The following is a 22,166-nucleotide window of genomic DNA, read 5'->3' as shown; positions in this document are numbered from 1 at the left end:
ATAATAACCCCGAAAGACTTGGTGGAGATTGTTAGAGTTATGTGACCCAAATTCCTATTAAATAAGAAATTGCTCTTAAGTAAGTTAAACAAAGTATATTTTCTTTTTAGAAGATTAAGCTCTTTTACAACCTTTTTTGGAGAATTTTGTGTTAACATTTTGAGGGTTCTTTATTTTTGAGTTTTGGGATTTAGTTATCTCCATCTTTTATACTATTCGTTCTTTTATCATTATAGTAAAATTATCTTTACCTGTGATTTTTTATTTACTTTTGAGAGATTTTCCACGTTAAATTTGTATGTTCAAATTCTCAATTTCTTTCGCTATTTTTACTTATTCGTTCTTTAATTGAGTCGATCCCCAATACCCACCAATAATGATAGATCAATGCCTCCAACTCTTTAAAAAAAATACCCGTTTATAAAAAAATGCCAGGGAGTAAAAAACAAGGCATTAACTATTTTAAAATATATGCATTAAGTAACTTTTTCCTCATATTATTATACAATTAACAAAAAGGAGCTTAATATAACATATTTACTTATTTAAAATTCATTTTCCTCATAATTTGAACTAATTTTTATTTTAATATTAAATATATTTTAAATATTATTAATTAATTTCTAATTTTAAATATTATTAATTAATTTCTAATCATATATTTTTATTATTTATCGAATATTATTGTGAAACATAAATTATGTCCTAAATGTTTTGCATGCTAGAGTTTCTAGTAATTTGCACGATTGATATTATTATTATTATTAGTTGATTCCAGCCGCTTACCGCTCTGGTTCCACTTCACTGAAACAGTTTCTTTCGATGCGGCGTTGTCCTCATCTACTGCTCAAATTCCTTGCCGCCACTGCTACAGCCGACACCACCGCCATGTTCTCTTACCAACGTCCCGTACTTCATCTCCTCTCAAACACATTGCCCTGTGTATTATATTTCCATCTATGTGCGCTAACATTCAAATTTCTAACTGTAACAGCATCGAGGCGGTCGAAATCAATGGGGCAGAAGCTTCTCCGACCGAACCAACAGCGGCGGAAGAGGCCATCTACTTACAGGGGATTCGAACTTGGACTCTGTTGGAGAAGCGAACTTAGGTTTCCGTCGAGGAAATTTCTCCAACCAAAACTCCTTTCAGTCTCAGCAGTTCGGTTATAACCCTAGGCCTTCATCTCCTTACAACCAAAACCAACAGTTTTTTCGCCAACCTCCTCCGGCTCGTCCGTACAACCGTTGTCAACCGCCACGTCATCCATTTGGTCAAAATCCTGCGCCTAAGCCTTTCCGTCCCCGCAATTCCAAGCCCTGGGATTACCGGGAATGGAAGTACGCAGGAACTCCGCCGCCTCCGCGTTCTGGTAATTAATATCAGTATGCTTAATCTCTGTTTTCCATCGCTTCTGTTTCTTCAAAGAGAAAAAAAAAACTTTTAAAAAGAAAATATCGTGAATTTGTTCCTTTTCTCTGTAAAAGAAATTTAGCAAAATTTTGAAGCAGACAAGCAAATAGCAGAGAGTAAGTAGTAACAGCAGAAACCAAATTGAAAGATAGCTTATTTAGTTGTTTTGATTAATTTTTATATATATCATTTGCAGATAAGTTTGTTGTCCTTTCATATAATGTATTGGCGGATTACCTTGCTAGTACCCATCGGAATCTTTACTTCCATATACCTTTCCATATGATGAATTGGGAGTGGAGGATGAGGAATTTAATGTTTGAGATCAGTTTATGGTCAGCTGATATTTTGTGCTTTCAGGTTATCCTTTATCCCTCTTCTATGTTTCAGAACTGTAATCAAGTTTGACATATGCGAACAAAATATGGAGGCCTGTAATTTGATTCCATTTTTATCTTGAAAATTATTGATTTGCTAGAAGCTTGCTCTATCTATAATTAGTATAATAAATAGGTTGTAAGTCCAGTCCTTAGCCTCTCATTAAAAGGTTTTTGTTTTTGTTCTCTTACATCCGTTTAGTTTCTGCATACCGCCACCAGCATTGATAAATTTTTGAGGCTTTTGAAAAATAGATGAGCAGTAAATGAGTGTTTCCATTAGCGACTTAATTATGGACTATAATTACTCCTATTCTCATGGTAAAAGCAATGTTATAGGGTGTGCTAGGGTTTATAGTCTTGCTAACTTGGCCGGGAGTGTCTTTATTTACTTATTTTTAAGTGTGACTGCTTGTTCCTCTTTTGGCGGGTAGCTAATGGGGTGTATTATCGTTTAATATGAAATGTTATGTTTCCTTTTACTATGTTTTCAGGAGGTTGATAGATTTCATGACATGGAGGAGCAGTTGAATTCCATGGGATATAATGGCATTTGGAAGGTTTGCTATGTCATGATTTTTAGAGATAAAAATTCTATCCTAACTGTGACTTCTGTCTTCCGTTTGTATTCAACACAGAAATGGCATGCTTTTACTTGATGTGCATCCAAACAACCTTGCCCTGGAGAGCAGAAATCTGACTTATTTATTGGGCCATTTTGCAGATGCGAACTGGGAGAGCAATTGATGGTTGTGCAATCTTTTGGCGAACATCAAGGTCATTATACCTTCACATTTTATTAGTCTATAGTGGTGTGAGGTCTAATTTGTTGACTGGTGATTTGGTCCTTTATTTTATTTACTGCATGAATCTTATCAATTATCATCTTAAACAGGAGGTCAGCTGTTTGTTTTATTGCTGTTGTTACGCATTTTGTCATTTTCAAGATCCACGCTACATAATACTTGCTTTATTAATGTGCCTTGCAGTTGATTGCTTTCCACTTTAAAGCTATGCAATATTATAGGTCATAGATTAACACTGAGAGAACACAAACCATATTTCTAAATCTATCCGCCATGATCTCAGAACAAGTGGCTACAATAGCGAAATTACATATTTTTAAAATTAATATTTCCATATAAATATATTTATGTGAATGTAATTGAGATATATGTACATGTGTATAACACACATTAAAAAATAATTAAAAAAATACCGATAAACTTGAAACGATTCCTCGCAATACATTGTTACTAGTATATAATAGTACCAGAACAAAAATGGTACGTTTGTCCTGACTACTTTGGTTAAGCTACGTATTGCTTTTATCCATTTGAGATTTTGAATTCTTTGTTTTTCTTTCAGCCCTCTCAAACTTTTGTTTTAGATTATGTGATAATTCCTTGTTGATGTCAGATTAGACCCCTTATCATATATTTCATTGGGTATTGTAGCATTAATATTCATCTGATGATTTTCATATTAGGTTCAAGTTGCTTCATGAAGAATCTATAGAGTTCAACAAGCATGAACTTCGAGATAATGTTGCCCAAATATGTGTTCTTGAGGTCCACTACAACTTTCTTGTTCAATCTTGAAATTGCAATTTTAATATGGTTTTTGTGGTTGGGTTTCATCTTGACTTTCTTTGTTTTCCTTAACATTGCCTTAATTGCTATTTATTTACTCTTTCCCCATAGTTGTTGAGCCAAAGCCCCCCCCAAAATACAGCAGCACCATTAAAAAGGTAATAAAAGAAGTTTATGGTTTAAATCTAATACCTTTATAACAGAATGTCATGTAATTGTTTCTTATTTAATTTGACATGAAATTTTCTTCTACGCGGAGTCCCCAAAGGGACGCCGTAGATGTAGAATTTCAAAATCTAATGTGGAGTTATGAGTTCAAATCTTGGGAAGGGTGGAATCTATGATATGAGAGAGGGCTACCTTTTATTATGTAGCATGAGATCTTATGTGCCAAAAAATTTAGATTACGTACTAGAAGAGTTAAAATCCAGTTATTTTCCTACCATTTTTCATATGCTTCTTGTGTTTTGTCGTAATGGTGCTCAATGTTAAGGATCATGATTTGGGGCTTTTTGCTTGTGCTCGTATGCCGTATGTGCTTTTCTGTTAAAACAAAATTGAATTTTGTATCATTCAATTATTAAAAAATATTAGCATTTATTTGCAGCTCAACAAATTCAAATAAAGTTGTCATTTGTAACATTCACGTGCTATATAATCCAAGAAGAGGAGAAATTAAGCTTGGCCAGGTATTTAATTTTCTAGAGCTAGTTATTTGGTATCTTTCTTTTTCTACTTTTTGAAATGCTTTTCTTGTCACCTCCTTGGAGGCCTTGATTCTTGATTACACCACATTCACTATAAGAATCAATCTTTTTGCTCATTTGCAAGATTTTCAAGATTGATCACTAAGCATTTCGTATAACTTGAGGTTATTTTGCCATGTCAAGTTCTTTATTTTTGTGTTCATATTTTGCTTGAGTTGCTCTACCTTGTATGATGTAACACTTATGTAGATTTTGTTGCAAATGTGTAAAATCCCAAGATCTATGCAAATATCAATTGTGGATAGCATAGAGCTCAAAAACATTTGAATTACTTTGGCCTTGCTTATTTAGTTGGAGAAATCATCAGTTGCTTGGACTCACTAAAATAGGAGCCACAATAATGTCAAGATGACATGGTACGGATAAGGGTACCCAATATGGGTTGGATTTGTCAAACTTGTGATTGGGTGAGAAGAGCAAAGAAAGAAAGAAGAAAATGAAGAGAAAAAGGATGAGAAAAGAAAGAAAAAGTTATACGAAAATCACGAAAATCAAGGGAGTAAAAGTAACACATTAGAGATGTTGAGAGAAAGATGATAATTCTATTGAAAGATGATAATTCTATTGATTTGTGTGGTAGTTATGCACTTGTTACAGGTTTTGTACAAGGAAATAAATCAATGAAATTAATCTAATTAATCCCTAAAATCTGCTATTCCTACTGATCAACTAATCTTGTTGATTCTGCTTGTAGCACTCCCCTCAAGCTGGAGCATAGATATTGATCACGTCTATCTTGTTACATGCATAATCAACTTGATTTCCATTCAATGTTTTTGTGAAAAAATTGGTGGGTTCTCGTGTATTTACATAATCAATGGAAATTAAATTGTCAAGAACTTTTAACTAAGGAAGTAACAATCAATCTCGATATGTTTGATTCTCTCATGATAGGATTTTAGGGTGATAGGAAGAGTGACATGATTATCAAAACAAAGTTTGTTGGTGATGAATGCTCCATCCCAATTTCAGCTAACATATGATGTATTCACATGATCTCACACGTAGACTGAGAAATAACTCTATATTCTGATTTTGCACTTGACTGAGATAGGACATTCTGTATTTGCTTAGAAAATGCCATATTAGTTGAGACTAAGTATTTGTGAAGATTTGGAGAGTAGCACTGATATTCTTTTTGAAGTCAAGAGTGGCCCGTAAAAGCACATTCAAACGGTTTAGGGTCTAGCTTAGTGAGATGAGGTTGTACATCATGAGCATAGCCGGTGCTACCAAACACTTTGGACTTTACTAGAAACAGTGTTTTAGTAGGAAAAAGGACAATGCTGTAAATCTCACCACTAAAAACTGAAGATGGCATGTGATTGATCAAGAAGTTGGTTGTAGAAATAAGATTTGCCCAAAATGGTTTGGGAACCTTCATTTGGAACATTAGCACTCGAGTATTTCGAGAAAGTGCCTATTCTTTCTCTTTGCGACATCATTTTGGGATGGTGTATCAACATGTAAGAAAATTGGAAGACCAGTGAGGAATGAGTCATGTAATTCTTAAATACATTTGACTTGTATTTTTGAGATTTTCAGTTCTTAATACATGAATAGGAACATTGATTTGGGTCTTAATTTCACACAAAGGGTAGCAAAATGTGAAAATGCCTCAAAAGTGAGTTTCCATAAAATAAATCCAAGTCATACGAGAGCAATCATCCATAAAAGTAATAAAATAATGAAACCCAATTTTAGATAAAAGAAGATCAGGTCTCCAAATATTTGAATGCACCAACTCAAAAGCAAATTCAGTTCGCTTATTAATTTAAGGGCTTAACGAGCTACGGCGATGTTTTGCAAAATGATAGGGCTCACACTCAATTGAAGAAACATTACAAAATTGAGGACACAACTTTTTCAAGATTAGTAGAGAGGGATGTCCCAATTTGCAATGTGCTTCGAGCGAGGAGGCGTTGCTGGAATGAGCAATTGTTCCCATTCATTATGTAGAGGCTGTCAGACACATGTCCCTTGACAATTTCTATCTTTAATAATAATGTTTCAAGGCACTTAATTTAAATGCAAGTATTTCAAAGTTAGTATTCATGACTCTATAGAGGGTTATTACTAACGTAGAAATTTTGTCAAAGTTACAACTCTCCTTTAAGAAATTTGGTAGTCGAGTTTTACTTGAATTGAACAATTAAGGAGGTTGCTGTCGCACTACTTCACTCCCTAGGTGGCTTCTTTGATGTTGTGATTTCTTAATAAAAACCTTCACTAAAAGAATCTTGTTTCTCAATTCTTTGATATCTGGTATTAGGATCTATTTATTCCTCCTTATATGTCAAATCTGATTGGATTTCAATCATATCGGGGTAATGGAATGGGAAGGATTAGATCTATATCTTCTCAACATTGAAATGTGAAATATGTTGTGAATTTTTTCCAGCTCAAGAAGTAGAGCTACTATAGGTTATTAGGCCAATAGTTCAAGGATCTTGTATGGACCAATAAACCTCGAGCGTAGCTTGCTTTTTTTTTATGGTGACACTTCCATAAACACTATCACTAACATTGCGTTCAACATCCTTTCTTTTTAAATTGGTACAGGATTTTTGTTTATTTGAAGCGACTTTAATCTTTCCTTGATGAATTTCACGTTTTCTTTGATTTCCCTAATTAAGTCTGGTCCTACTAGTCTATTTTCACTTAGCTCGGTCCTATACAATGGAGTTTTTCATTTCCTTCCAAATGAAGCTTCGTATGGTTCCATCTAAATGATAGATTGGTAACTAATGTTGTACGCAAATTTAACTATTGAAAGATATCTCTCCCAACATTTGAACTCAATTGCATTCCCTAGTAAGGTTTTGGAAGATTCACAAGTAACAAAAGGGATTTAGCAATTTCCAACAGATGTCTATTCTTGTCGGCCACTCCTTTTTGTGTATCCAGGACAATTGGTTTGATGAATTATCTCATAGGACTTCGCATAAGTTCAAACTTGTCTCTTGTGCTATTATCAATTATTAGAATATTTATCTTAGCATAAAATTGAGTACAAATCATATGAGAAGATTGAAAGCATGAAAAAACATTATTCTTTGATTTTATTAGACACCTAAGCCATCCTATTGCAATATTAAACAAAAGTAGCAAATCATCAACTAGCAGACAATGATGTAGTCCCCTTTGGTCCTTAAACATTAGAATAGTCATAAAAGGTTTATTACTTCTATTATTTTGTAAATGATAAAAGTTTCTCATATGTTCGGCTTACTTACAAGTCTCACAAAATAAAAATCAAAGTGAGTCTTTAAAAACAAACTAAGATATGATTTTTCTTGAACAAAAAAAGATGGATGTCTAGTTGTTTGCGCCATTGTATTATTTCTTTGTTGACATCCTTATTTCTTCCAAAAGAACTTAATATGGAATAGAAACTCGACTCCCCTCTAACGTTTAAGCCATCATGCAACCTATCACTACCATTCCTTTTGTTTGAAGGTACTGAGAGACACAATGATCAAGAAAAAAACCCTCAATTTTACAATTTAGAGTTATGATAATGGCATTGATGAGTAAAATATTTAACGTGAAACCAAGGGACATGAATATAGAAGATAGATATTGGGGGCATAGATAAAATAACCTGTTTTGGATACAAGAGTAAAAAAACCACTAGTCATTCGGACGCCATCCCTTTTTAGACATGGAGAGTAGTTAAAAAAGTCTATAGTGGTTCTTGTCATATGTGCTTATTTGCTTGATTCAAATGCTCCATGAATCGGTTTCAAGGTGGGCAGTAAAAGCATTACTTAACAAAAATTGGATGTTGCATTAGAGGAGTCGTCAATACAGGACAGAAAATGCTTGAGATGCTGAATTTCACCAGATCCTTAGAAGTTTCTTAGATTCTTGACAAATTTGCCGGAGTCATTTTTGACTTGGCTGTTTTCCTCCACGACCTCTAGTGGGTCTGTCATGTAACTTTTAGGAAGTATCCTTGGTATGTCGTGACTTTCCACAATAATCATAACGCCATTGATCTTTCTCAAAATTTTTGGCTTTCAAGCGGTCAGCCCAACCTTCTCAACTAGTGCTGTTTAGAACATGACACTTCTACTTCTTGCTGGATATGGGAATATGCTTTGCTCGAGAGAAGGAAAAAAGGGTTTTTTCCAAGAACTTGTATCTTGATCTAATTATACTCATTGTTCAACTTGATTAGAAAATCATAAACCCAATCCTTTTCAACCAAAATTTGAAATTTGATTGCATTTGGTAATAATCAAGTTCCTGTCATAAGCCACTCAATTCAAGAAAAGTAATGAGAAATTGTCATCACCTTGCTTTGTGCTATGGACTTTATCCCAAAATTCGAAGATGTAAACTTCATTCTCGTTCGTGAGTTGGTAAGATTGCATTTCATGTTTTTTCTGCAATGTCATATGCTCAGGAAATTTGGGGCTGCATAGAGTTGATAAGCCGTGCCATAACAAGTGAGTTCTCTAAGTCTCACTGATTAAAGGTGGGATCTTTTATCAATGGTTTCCACTTATCACCATTAATATAACCTTGCAATTCTCTAGTCAAAATGATCAATAAGAAAGAAAGTGACAATGCAAGGTGGGAATATGCTTTGGTCAAGTGAAGGAGAAAGGGGTTTTTCCAAGAACTTGAATCTTGATCTAATTATACTCATTGTTCAACTTGATTAGAAAATCATAAACCCGTTCCTTTTCAACCAAAATTTGAAATTTGATTGCATTTGGTAATAATCAAGTTCCTGTCATAAGCCACTCAATTCAAGAAAAGTAATGAGAAATTGTCATCACCTTGCTTTGTGCTATGGACCTTATCCCAAAATTCAAAGATCTAAACTTCATTCTCGTTTGTGAGTAGGTAAGATTGCATTTCATGTTTTTTCTGCAATGTCGTATGCTCAGGAAATTTGGGGCTGCATAGAGTTGATAAGCCGTGCCATAACAAGTGAGTTCTCTAAGTCTCACTGATTAAAGGTAGGATCTTTTATCAATGGTTTCCACTTATCACCATTAATATAACCTTGCAATCCTTTAGTCAAAATGATCAATAAAAAAGAAAGTGACAATGCAAGGTATTTGTTCCCATCAAGCTTTGCAAGACTGATTTACAAAGAAGGGTTAGTGGAACTAGTAGCAGCAATTTTCCTATCATCTGGTATTTCAAATAAAAATGCAAAAGAAAAACCAAACCCAAAAATATTCTTTAAAAAAAGTCAGTTGGCCTGCGATGAGGTTGCAGCTCCTTTGAGGGCGGTGGTGAGAACATAATAGAAGTCTAAATGGAAAAGTGCCAAATTTGGCTATCTATGGTTTAAGAGAATCTTAAAAAAAATTGGAACCCTAAATCAGGATTTAAAGCTGATACCATGAAGAATCTTTAGGATTTTGAGAGAAAAACTGAATTGAGTTCTCGTTTTGATTTGAACAGATTACAAAGGTATTTATACACAAAACTGGCGCCTAACTTAGGAAATAAAGTTGATACACTAAATAAAAAATCCGTACATATTAGCCTAAGAATCTGTCAAGATTAAGCTGCCAGCAAGATTGTGCTAGGCTAGGCTATCAATTAGTCAACAGTACCAGGCTATCTATTAGTCAAGAATGCTAAGCTGTCAATTAGTCAACTATGAATAATAATCATTTAAATGTTCTTACCTCTGTTTTTCTCAAACAGGTTAGGAGGCTACTAGAAAGAGCTCATTCTGTTTCAAAGAGTTGGGATGATGCTCCAGTAGTTCTTTGTGGGGATTTTAATTGTACTCCCAAGGTTGTCATGTCTTTACATATTAAGCTTTAGTTAAGCATGATTCACATTGTTCATTTCTGTTTATATATCTCTGTATTTTTCTACTTTGGTAACTTACAAGGACCACACTTTACTTTCGTAACAGAGTCCATTGTACAACTTTATATCAGAGCAAAAGGTAAATATGTTTATCTTTTCTCTCTTTATTTCCTTGATTGATGAATATTGTAATTACATATTGTTTGGGGCAGTTGGATTTGTCAGAAGTGAATAGAGATAAGGTGTCAGGACAAGCTTCTGCCGAAATTCCTCTGCAGACATATAATCCCAATTCAGGGTGGGTAACACTTAAATAACTTTTGGGTACACTGCTGATTACTGAAAATGAAAAGCTTGCAAAATATTACAGGGCTCAGTCTGGTAATATTCCTGCACAATTTCCTCCTGCAGTAGATATCAAGCGAATTGGCATGGATAAAAATGATTCTCACTCTGATACGAAGAAACAAAATAATCTAGACAGAAATATGAAAGATGCTTCTGTAAACATGTCTGGGTCCAGTGAGACAATGCAGGATTTGTCAGATATGTCCTGCAACAATTTGCGAATGGGAGGCAATGACAGTGCAGAATATGATGAAGTGACAGAAATTCAGTGTGGTGTAGTCGATATGCAAAGGTTTTCTCCTGGCCGTTCTTCCTGTCCTGAAAATGTGTGCTCCGGCATCACTGAGATGGAGCATATAGGAACAGATGTTACCATCCATTCTAACAATGGAAAAGCGTTGGATGACATTGTGATGAACAATCATTCTAACGGGATTACAACTGATCCTGAGTTGTTGAGTACCTCCCAGTCAGAGACTTCTTCAACTGAACCATTATACCAAACTCACTTACTTGACGCAATTGAAGTTTCCCCTCCTAATATCTTAGCTTGTCAGTCATCAGAGTCAGTTGCTGATGATCACAGGGATAGACATCCAGTTCCTTCTCAAGTTGACTTCTCAGGTCTGTCTGCTGGCACTGACATTGAACTAGAAGAAAAAATGGATAATTTGTCTCTTGAAGAGCGTAGCAAAACTAGCACTGATATTGAGGTAGAAGAAAAAATGGATAATTTGTCTCCTGAAGAGCATAGCAAAACTATGGTAGAAAGTGAAAATATTGTGGAAGACAATAATGCATTTGTTGATGCATTATATGGTAATCAAGATAGACATCCAACAAACTCTAGTCAATCAGTAACATCAGACTTGGACCATTCTTCATTGGAATTTTTGAGTTCCCAAGATTCCCAGTTTTTGCTACCAAGTGCTGATGTTCTGGATGATGTATTGCCTTCCTTGGATTCTGAAGTTGCTGAGATTGAGCAGACTACTTACGATCCATCATCATGGAGCCCAAAGGAATTAGCAACTGCAACTGGCAATGAGGACTGCAAGTTCCTGGAGCACCCTCTGCAGCTTAAAAGTACATATACAGAAGTCAAGGTAGATCATTGTGGAGCTATACTTTCTTAGTCTTTTCAGTGATTAGATATCTGCAAGCATATTGAGTATAATGGGTTAAAATTTGGAACTCTTTTCCACAACTCAGGATTCTCCTGGTACAAGAGATTCTTATGGAGAACCCCTGGTGACAAGTTACAACAGGCGCTTCTTGGGCACAGTTGATTACATATGGTAAGTACTTCTCATCTCATGCTTCTTAGATTATTGGATATATTTGAGTCATCAGATATGTAGTCAAGCAGCGTTCTTATGTTTTTCCCTATACTATGGACACATTTGACCTGGATATAGTGTTGGGTGTTGGACATTGATACACCCTTTTTATTTGGGTATATAGAAAGGAATTTTATTTGGGTATATAGAAAGAAATTCAATGGGGAATGGAAATTTCAATTTTGGACTTGCCCACTTCCTTAGGAGGGCTGACGATGACTATGGTGCAACCTTGCCTATCTTACTTTCCTTTAGGGGATAGTATATATATGTTATCCAAGCCATGCATTTTATTTTCATAGTACCCCATCAATATGTGCTTATTGCTTATAGTTATTGAGACTTTTCTTATGAGACCTTCTCTTTCATTTCTCATGGTTTAATCTAGTCAATTGAAATAAGCAACTAGCTTTTTCACCTTCATTTAAAAGTTCTGGGTTATAAAATAGTGCTGATATGCATGGTTAGAATTGATTATATCAATCACGGTGATCTATATTCCAGGCGTTCTGAAGGTCTTCAGACTGTCAGGGTGCTTGCTCCAATTCCAAAACATGCTATGCAATGGACTCCAGGGTTTCCAACAAAGGTATAAACCTAGTTCATACGAAAGTGCTATTTCTCTATGGTAAACAGCAAATACTCTTCTTCTGGGTAATCATAGTTCAAAAGTATATAACGATTTATAATGACTTAAATTAGACATAAAAGAAAACAGAAGATTCAGATTCAAATTGGATTATATTGAAATTATTACATGTACCCCAGCTTGAGGAAATTTTGTAATTTGTATTTCTCTTTGCTTTTAGTCTGGGGGTATAAAATTTTCTCATTTAACTGGATTGCACTTTCAGTAGGTATTTTCTTTTTTCTGTTTTCTCAGAAATGGGGTAGCGATCATATTGCATTGGCAGCAGAGTTGGCATTCACAAAAAGCTTGACCAATCAAGACCCCAAGGGTTAAGTGGCTAGAAAGGGTTTTTATTTTTTATTTTTTATTTTTTTTTATTTTTTTATGGTGGTTACTTGCGAGGTTTTCTTATCTCCCTTGTATTATTGTTGTTATATGACGATCTGTTTTATTGACTACAATTAGATATTTTAATTTCATCAGTTATTAATTGTGGATGAGAATAAGTAAATACCAGATCCTCCTGGTTTTCATTTTGCATAATTATATATAGAGATCTTGCTAACATAGTTGGGACAATTCTCAAGTTCAGCAGCTCACAGGGCAGACTTGGTTAGATTGTCTTTTCTTTGTCACAACATGCATGTTCTTTTGTTACCTGTCGGTACTATCTAGTAGGTTGCATGGTTATTTGAATTGGATCGGACCGGATCGGTTGGATATTGGTCCAAAAAACGGTCTCAAATTAGTTGGCTTGTGAATCAATATGGCTTGTGAATCAATATGGACCAATTGAAGTGGACAAAAAATTGGTTTAATTAACAATTGAATAAATTTTAAGGTTTAATTAACAATTTTAAGTATAAAAAATTGGTTCAACTAACAATTGAATAAATTTTAAGTATTTTTTTTATTTTTAATAATTTATTAAATTAAATTATCTTAACGAATCTTTGACAATTGATTCAATTTTGAAAATATTGAATCGACCGTTGATTCAATTTTGAAAATATCGAATCAGCAAAAGGAGTTGTTGGATCAGTCACTTACCATAAAAATGGCTGCCTGCGTCACAGCACCCATAATCCCATAATTAGAAATTTACCAATCGAAGTGATACGTGAACAATTATAGTTGTATATGTTTTACTAATTTAGTTTTCGATATTGAATATAAATGTTTATATTTTTATTATTTAATAAAATATTTTATATCATCATCTTTATTAAAAATTATATATATAATGAAAGACTTTCAAATCTTAAATTCACCTCGTCATAGACTAAAATAATTATGCTAATATTCTCAAAAGTGTTTGGTGATATTATTTTTGCTCTTTGTTAGAAAATGCTTAAATGTCTAATGTTACGAATAGTATGTTTAAAATAATACCTATTATTAATAATGAATTAATATATTCAATTGTATAGTTCAAATGAATAAAAATTTATGCAAGATAAAAAAGTATTATTATATAATTTTATCTATTATTAATAATTAATTAATAATACTTATTTTTAATACATTGAATTCAACTTTAAGACAACTATATAGTTGAATAAAAGCTCTATTATTTAAAAAAATTAAAACTTATTTTTTCTTAAGGAAATGATACTTTGAATCATAAAACTATAATGAAATATACGATCCACCAACATTTATTGAATTTGAAAAAGAGTTAGAAAAAATGGTTTGATCCTCTTATTTTGATTTCTCGGACTGAGAGATCCATGAATTGAGATCCTAATGCATATAGATACAAATGGTCCAACGGGAGCAAGAATTTCAAGGAACATTTGGAACATTTCATTTCTGAGCAGAAAAGCCGTTTTTAAGTAGTGCTCGATTGATTACGTATTAATCAATATTCGACTGATTGGTCTACTTGAGTCTTTATGATAAGATGTGATAAATATTGTTATGTATTGAAAAATGCTTTCCAATCTCATGTTGTGCAAAAATCATGGCTTTTTTATTATAGTGATAACATGGATTACCATGGATATTGAAAGTTCTATGTACATGAAAGCATGATTGTCATGTCTACTGATTTGTTATATGATTTGTTTGCCATGATGCATTACATGGGGTTGGAACATGTGCAAGGAAGAAGATGTTTTATATGATTTGTTTGCCATGATGCATTACATGGGGTTGGAACATGTGCAAGGAAGAAGATGTTGGTAGTAATAATCTGCAAATTTGGTGGTTTATCCACAACCTACATGTTTTGGCAGCTTGTTTGTGAATTTGGTGGCTGTCCACAACTATATGTATTAGTAGCTTGTCTGCAAATTTGGTGGCTTCGTCCACATATATGTTGGTGTGTTTTGGATGGACGAGTTATAGGGAACTCTTTTTGGTGTGTAGCGGTGATGGGTAGGATATTTTAAAAGAAATTGCATTATGGTTTTACCAAAATTGGATTGTCATAATCATGTGCATAAAAGTTGTAATTTTGAATATTGTGAATGTGTTTATTGATATTTAATTTGTTATAAAATTCACATTGAGGTTTTTAGCTCACTCTTTAATTTTCATAAGCTATTCAGATGATTCACGAGCGTAGGACTTAGATTCAGCATATGGAGGGGTCTCTCAGATGAAATATTTTATAAAATGATTAATAAACTTTTTGGGTTATTATTTTGGACATTGTACATTTAACTATTTATGGGTTGTTTTCACTTTTATTTTATAAATTGCCATGCATGTAATATAGATGAACTTATAAGTGTTTTAAATTGTTGTTATAAAATATTTTAATGATTTTATCTAATTTTTAATAAACTTATAAATTTAAGTTGTTTTCTAAGTATTTTCAAATTTTGCTGTGAAATATTTTACTATAATCATTTTTAAGAAATAATTAAAATTGATGTTGCAAATTCTTTGTTTTAATACTATAAGACGATAAATCGATATAATAATGAATTTTTTAAATATTTATGTTTTAATAAATTTTTTTCAAAAACTAAATTATTTATTATTTAAATTTTAAGTTTTCACAAAAACGACTTTAACATAGTTGTTTTTAACAATTAAAAGTTTTTTAATGGATTTAATGCGGCTTCCGAAATTTGGCCATAATGTCTTAGTCGAGTTTAGGGGGTTACATTTAGTGGTACCAGAGTCGAGTTCAAAACTCGGATTATTGATTTTTAATCGAGTCTACATGCATGTTTTAAATTTAAAAAATATATTTTATTGTTAAATTTTAGAATTGAACTTTTGAGAATCCGAGACTCAGATGCTGATTCCTCTTTAGACTATGTACTTATTGAGATTTAGATTGAAATTTTATGTTATTAAAAATCTTGATCATAAGGCTATAAATATGTGTGAAAAATGAAGAATATTTTTGAAACTATAGATTTTAGAACTAAAAAATTTTAGGTAATAATTAATGGTTGTATCTTTTCTTTGAAACTGTAGATAAAACCTTGAGACTGTAGACTCGAGATTGTTAAGAATAGTCGAGGTATGTAAAACCATGACGTTCAGTGTCTTGTTGCTCAATAAAAGTCACTTGTTTCTCAGGGACTTGTACCTAACCCTGAGACAAATGACATCGTGGATATGCCTGCTGCTAGAGGCAAAAACCAAAAGACTAGGGATGGCATACTGTCCCAAGCGATATTGGGAATTTTAGAAAGAGTTTTCAAAACTTTGGTTAAGAAGACCAAGATAGTGAAAGAGAGTAATTTCTTAGAGTGTAAGAAAGAGAAAAATGAATAAAGAGCAAAATAAGATGGGTTCTAATTCTACTTGCTCAAAGTCACAACCTTGGAAGTGAGTCAGTAGTAGACTTCAATAGACTATTGCAACAGTGAATACTGGAGGTTCTATTAGTTCAGCAAGAATTTTGGTTTGTAAGTACTGTAGTAAGCGCCATCCAGACAATCCAGACAAGTGTTGGAAAAATTTAGGTGCATGTTTTAGATGTGGGTTTGTTTAACACCATGTTAAGGATTGCTCACATCATTCTCTTAGTCAGATGCAAGCCTCGGCTCAAAAGCGGAATCTGATATTGGTTTATGCAATTAGGTGTCAAGAGGATCAAGATGCATTTGGCATCAATGTAAGTAATTTTACGATCCATTCTAATTGTACCTTGCATTGAGTGAGAATTGGTTTTACCCAAATGTTTGTTGTTAAAAGTGTTTCTGTTAAGCTGAGAATTTGGGGTAGAGGAAATCATTAGTGATATTTTTGTAGATAATTCTTTGAGACAATCCATGATAGTGAATAAGAAGTCCGTTGGTAGTTTAAGACAAAGTATTGTTTGGAACTATATTGGAATTAATGTTGCACAATGGAAGCATGAGGTCAATTGGGAAAGAGGAGCTACGGATTTTATGTTAAGTGTATAGCGTGACAACAAGAACTTTGACAATAAATTTTTTTAAGGAGGGGAGAGTTGTCACATCCCAAAAATCATGTTAGAAGAAATTAGGGTTAGTGAACTAAGAGTGGTCATGCCTTGATTGTTAAAAGTTATCTTTGAAAATTAGATAATAAATAAGTATTTATTCTAGTGGTTAAGTTATGGTGGAGTTGTCCTTGAAGATCTAAGTTCGAGTCCCTTCCTTCTCATAATTTTATATTTTAAGTAAATTTGTTTCAAAATCCTATTTTGTGTTATGCCTTGTTTAAAAATAAATGTCGTTAGCATTTAACAAAGTTTGAGACGTGGTGTGGTGATTAATTAGTTTTAATAACTCCTAAATGACTCAAGTTCTAGTCCCTATAACATCAATAATTTTTTTAAATTCATGCAAAAATTTGGTCAACTTTCCCATGCAAAACCGTTCAACCATAAGCATGTAACTCCTATTTTTATTTTGTTTTGTAACCTCGTATTTTAAAATTTGAAAAGGTTAAACTCCTAGAGTAATTCTACTTAATTCTCCCTAACACTCTTGCCCCCCTCATGAATGCTTTGTTGGGAATTTACTCTTGGTGACCGTCCACTCCTCTCCTTCTCACTCTTTCATTTGTTTTATTTTCATAACAATTTTCTCTATTTTATCCTCCTTTTCCTCCTCGTGCCGCCCAAATTGGTTGCTCCTCATTGTTTCTTTCTTTCATTTTTGCTTAATTTTCCAATTTCAAACCGAAATACCACCCAACAACCATCATATCACCACCCAAAAACTAACATATCACCACCATTAAACCACCTTAGCACCACCACACCACCACCACATCAAACATATCATCACTCTAGTGTCACGGGGCTAGATCTTTCATCTCGCGATCCGTGCGGCCTTAGGTGATCCGTTCGCTCCAACATTGCCTAAGTTAGCCTTTATCCTAAAAATAAGGATTCCTTCAGAATTCCTCTAAGGCACCAATTTGTACAGTGGAAGTGATTGTGCCAAAAGAAGCTACAAATGAACAACAAAAAGCCAAAGAAAGAATGCACACAAAGTGTTTGAGTAAATGCTCAAATAATTCTATTAATCTTAAGAATTCAACATACAATAGATGATTTACAAGTGAGGGGAGAATCTCTATTTATAGTTGAGCTCCTCCAAAACCGACAGTTAAGATCCAATTACATCGACGGACGAAATTAGCCAATCCTTTAATTTTGGAGACTTACGAGATTACAACATATCATATCAAATCTACAAGATATGATTCCCCTACTTACTAAATATCTTCATTATCGGGCCAACTAGGCTTCTCTAACAATTCCTGGAATCGGGCCAGTTCCTATGGGCAAAATGATCCCCATCGAATCGATCGTGTAACACCCCTAACCCGTATCCGTTGCCATAATAGGGTTACGAGACATTACTAGATAATACACATCATTCAAAAACTTTTATACATTCATAATCTAAATCCATTCAACTCATTCACCCTTATAAGGTCCTACGAGACCTTAAAATATGCTTAAAAGAGGTTCGGGACTAAACCGATAACATTTAAAAATTTTGGGAAACTTAGAAAAATTTCATGCATTCAGGGCTCACACGCCCGTGTGAACAGGTCGTGTGCCTCACATGGCTACCAGACACACCCGTGTCACAAACCGCGTGAAAATAGGAAATACATACTGACTTGCACCACACGGCCGAGGACACGCCTGTGTGCCAGGCCATGTGAAATCTAGAGGGGTTACTGACTTGGGTAACACGGTCAGCCACACACCCGTGTGTCACACATGGCCAGTAGACACGCCCGTGTGTCTAGGCCATGCCAAACCTGAAGGGTATACTGACTTAATTCGAAAGGGTACCCAGGGGACACACGACCGTGTACCAAAGGCCATGTGTCACCCACGGTCAAGCCACACGCCCGTGTGCTCGGCCGTGTGGAGTGAAAATAGGCTTGGTTAAAGCCACATTTCTCACCCTCCATATGCCTTCCTACAGCAAGATATTTTATACCATTTCAACACATTTAGAGGCATCCAAAAACGTCATCAACTCGTGCACAATTCATGCCATAATAACACTAGCCAATTTAATACACATTTTCTACTCCAATCAAATAGATTTCATATGCCAAATTCATCCATTCCACCTAATTTCAATATTCACTTATTTGTCCTTCAAAATAACTAACTGAAAACTCAAAATAACACCAATTCAATACCTTAATCTCATTCCATACTATGCCAAATTCACAAGGCATATAATTTATATCACATAGCATATATATTCTATAAGCAAAATTCACATCCCACAACTTTACCAAATACAAGCCAAATTATATAGCTATAATTCCATAACACAAAATGTACCATAATGACACTAGCCTATACATTCCATATACCATATATATAAGGCATCAAAAGTACCAACAAAATGATCGATAGTGTGATGACGGTTCCTGACGATCCCCGAGTCCAAGCTAGCTTTGATTATCTATAAACATAGACAAATAACACTGAATAAGCTTTATAGCTTAGTAAGTTCGTAAGTGAATATCTCAATTCATCAAATAAATGTAATTTAACTATTTTCACATTACTAAAACAAAATCACATTAATCACAAACCTTTCTCATATCCCAAAACATGATCAAATACCATCTCACTAAACTTTCTCAATCTAATACTCGAGTAAGTTTCGTATGTACCTGTATCACCTCGTACTAACCTCTTTCTCAACCACGTCATTTCTTTTACCCGTTAAACCATTTGGAATAGAAATCGGATACTCAAAGATCACAATCGATAAGTACCTATACCATAGCCCGTAGCCAAATCAAGGTAACTTATCCTAGAGTACCTATACCATGACCCAGAGCCAAATCAAGGTAACTCATCTCTGAATACCTATACAATGGCCCGTAGCCAAATCAAGGTATTATTCACACATGAAGTGTTGATATCATGGTCCGAAGCCAATACATTAACCTAATGACATGTCATTAGCATCCTAACTATTCCTAAGGTTTAATCGAGAAGTTTCACTTGTCACTTTCATCACTGAACACATCCGTATAGTCGTATTCACCATTCAAACATTATTTGCAATCTCATAATCACATTTTATGCAATATCAAAGCATATAACATACATTTATAATGAAGTTACCACATACGAACTTACCTCGTACTCGGAATTGACGAATCAGATCGATTACTCGATAACTTTCGATTTCCACCGATCTAAATCTGAATTCTTTCTTTCTTGATCTATATGTAATCAAAATTAACCAATTTAGTCAACTACTCATTCAATTTAATCCTTAAAAACATATTTGGGCATTTTTACTCTTTAGCCCTAAACTTTCACATTTCTTACAATTTAGTCCCTATTACAAATAGACAAAATTCATGAAATTTCATTAAACCCAAGCCTAGATGAATTTCATATAGGTCTCTAGCAGTCCATATTTTTCATTTATTTCATATTTAAACCCCTTCAATTTGCACATTTCACAAATTAATCCTTATTTGACATTTTTGTCAAAAATCACTTTACAAAGCATTAAAATCTATCAACAAGTATTCATTATGCATCATAAACATTCAAAAAAATCAAGCCATCATCAATGTAAACTCACAAATTTATCAACCAATTCAAAAATTAGTGCACAGGCTAGCTAGAACACAAATCAACGATCACAAAAACGTAGAAATCATCAAAAATTGAGCTCGAAACATACCTCAATCAAAGCTTCAAAGGGCTGAACCCTAAAACATATTATAAGCTTCTTTTTCTTTTGAATTTCAGTGAAGATCATGATAATTTAGGCTTATTTTAACTTTGTTTTATTTAATATTAACTTAATAGTGTAATTACCATTTTAACCTTAATATAAAACATTTAATATCATCCATTTAATGCCCATTTATGTCAAATTCCACTATCAATGGTGTAATTAAAACATAGGGACCTTTCATTTAATAAGCCATGGCAATTAGACACCTTTATCAAATAGAATGCGACTTTTGCATTTTACGCGATTAAGTACTTTTTCTCAAATTGAGCTATTAAACGATAAAATTAGCTCACGAAATTTTCACTCATATATATTCACATGCTGTAAACACCAAAAATAATATTAAAATAATTTTTTGATCTCAGATTTGTGGTTTCAAAAGAACTATTTCGATTTAAGCTAAAACCGGGCTATTACAACTCTCTATCTTAAGGATTTTCGTCCCCGAAAATCTTACCAGTGAATAGGTTAGGGTATTGATTTCTCATAGCATCCTTGGGTTTCCACGTAACTTCTTCAACCCCGTGTCGATGCCACAATACTTTCACTAATGCTATTCTTTTATTTATCAGTTCTTTGATCTCACAAGCTAGAATTCGGATCTGTTCTTCACTATACAACAAATCTGACTGAATTTCAACCCTCAGAAGGAGAAATAACATGTGACAGATTGGATCGGTATCATCGAAGCATTAATACGTGAAACACATTATGTATTTTCTCTAATTCAGATGGCAATGCTAATCGATAAGCCACTGGTCCAACTCGTTCGATAATCTCATACGGTCCGATGAATCGCTGACTCAATTTTTCTTTTCGACCAAACCGTAATATCTTTTTCCACGGCGATTCTTTCAGAAACACTCTATCTCTAATCTGAAACTCAATAGCTTTCCATTTCAAGTCTACATATGATTTCTATCGATCAGACGCTGCTTTGAAACTATCATGAATTACTTTCACTTTCTCTTCTGTCTCTCTGATAGATCAACCCCGTGGTCTTATTCTCGCTAAGTTCAGTCCAATACAACGGTTTTTGGCATTTATGACCGTATAGAGCTTCGTACGGTGCCATTTTAATACTCGATTGAAAACTATTGTTATACAAGAATTCAATCAACAACAAAACTTTTCCCACGTACCTTCGAACTCAAGAATGCAACATCTCAACATATCTTCAAGTATCTGAATAACTCGCTCGGATTGACCATCTGTCTGTGGGTGAAATACGACACTAAAATGTAGTTTTGCACCCAGTGTATCTTACAGCTTCTTCTAAAACCTTGATGTGAACCTCATATCTCTATCGGAAACAATAGAAACAGGTACTCCGTGTAATCTCACAACCTCAGAAATATACAACTCAACTAACTTTTCAAGCGAATAGTCTGTTCGTACCTAAATGAAATGAGCTGATTTTGTCAATCTGTCAATTATAACCAAGATTGCATCCTTCTTTCTAGGAGATATGGGCAATCTCGACACAAAAGCCATAGTCACTCTATCCCATTTCCACTCGGGAAACATAATTGGCTGCAATAAACTAGATGGTACCTGATGCTTAACTTTAACTTGCTGACAAATCAAGCATTTAGAAACAAACCCTGAAATATCACATTTCATGCCATGCCACCAATAAAGCTGTTTCAAATCATTATACATTTTTGTGCTTTCCTAATGAACAGATAAACGACTACTATGTGCTTCGTTCAAAATCATCCGAA

General features: G+C 33.9%; 1 protein-coding gene across 2 annotated transcripts; it reads left to right on the top strand.

Annotated features, from left to right (window-relative positions):
• Positions 1–697: 697 nt before the first annotated feature.
• On the top strand, positions 698–12,789 carry LOC107917798 (carbon catabolite repressor protein 4 homolog 6). 2 transcript variants are annotated; one of them, XM_016847114.2, is made up of 15 exons: positions 698–909; positions 995–1,373; positions 1,611–1,774; positions 2,286–2,351; positions 2,516–2,568; positions 3,281–3,362; positions 3,495–3,541; positions 3,991–4,072; positions 9,827–9,919; positions 10,044–10,076; positions 10,150–10,235; positions 10,308–11,391; positions 11,498–11,583; positions 12,130–12,214; positions 12,509–12,789. In XM_016847114.2, the coding sequence occupies exons 1-15, from the start codon at positions 823–825 to the stop codon at positions 12,587–12,589; spliced, it is 2,508 nt and encodes an 835-aa protein (XP_016702603.1). In that variant the 5' UTR covers positions 698–822; the 3' UTR covers positions 12,590–12,789. The 2 variants fall into 2 exon arrangements, with proteins under 2 accessions (XP_016702603.1, XP_016702604.1); XM_016847115.2 differs by lacking the exons at positions 9,827–9,919; positions 10,044–10,076 and having other exon boundaries at positions 727–909.
• The last annotated feature ends 9,377 nt before the right edge of the window (positions 12,790–22,166 follow it).

Source organism: Gossypium hirsutum, chromosome A08 (genome assembly GCF_007990345.1).
Source record: "Gossypium hirsutum isolate 1008001.06 chromosome A08, Gossypium_hirsutum_v2.1, whole genome shotgun sequence".
Taxonomy (NCBI): domain Eukaryota; kingdom Viridiplantae; phylum Streptophyta; class Magnoliopsida; order Malvales; family Malvaceae; genus Gossypium; species Gossypium hirsutum.
Note: the sequence above shows the minus strand (reverse complement) of the source record. Positions and strands in the feature narration are given on the sequence as shown.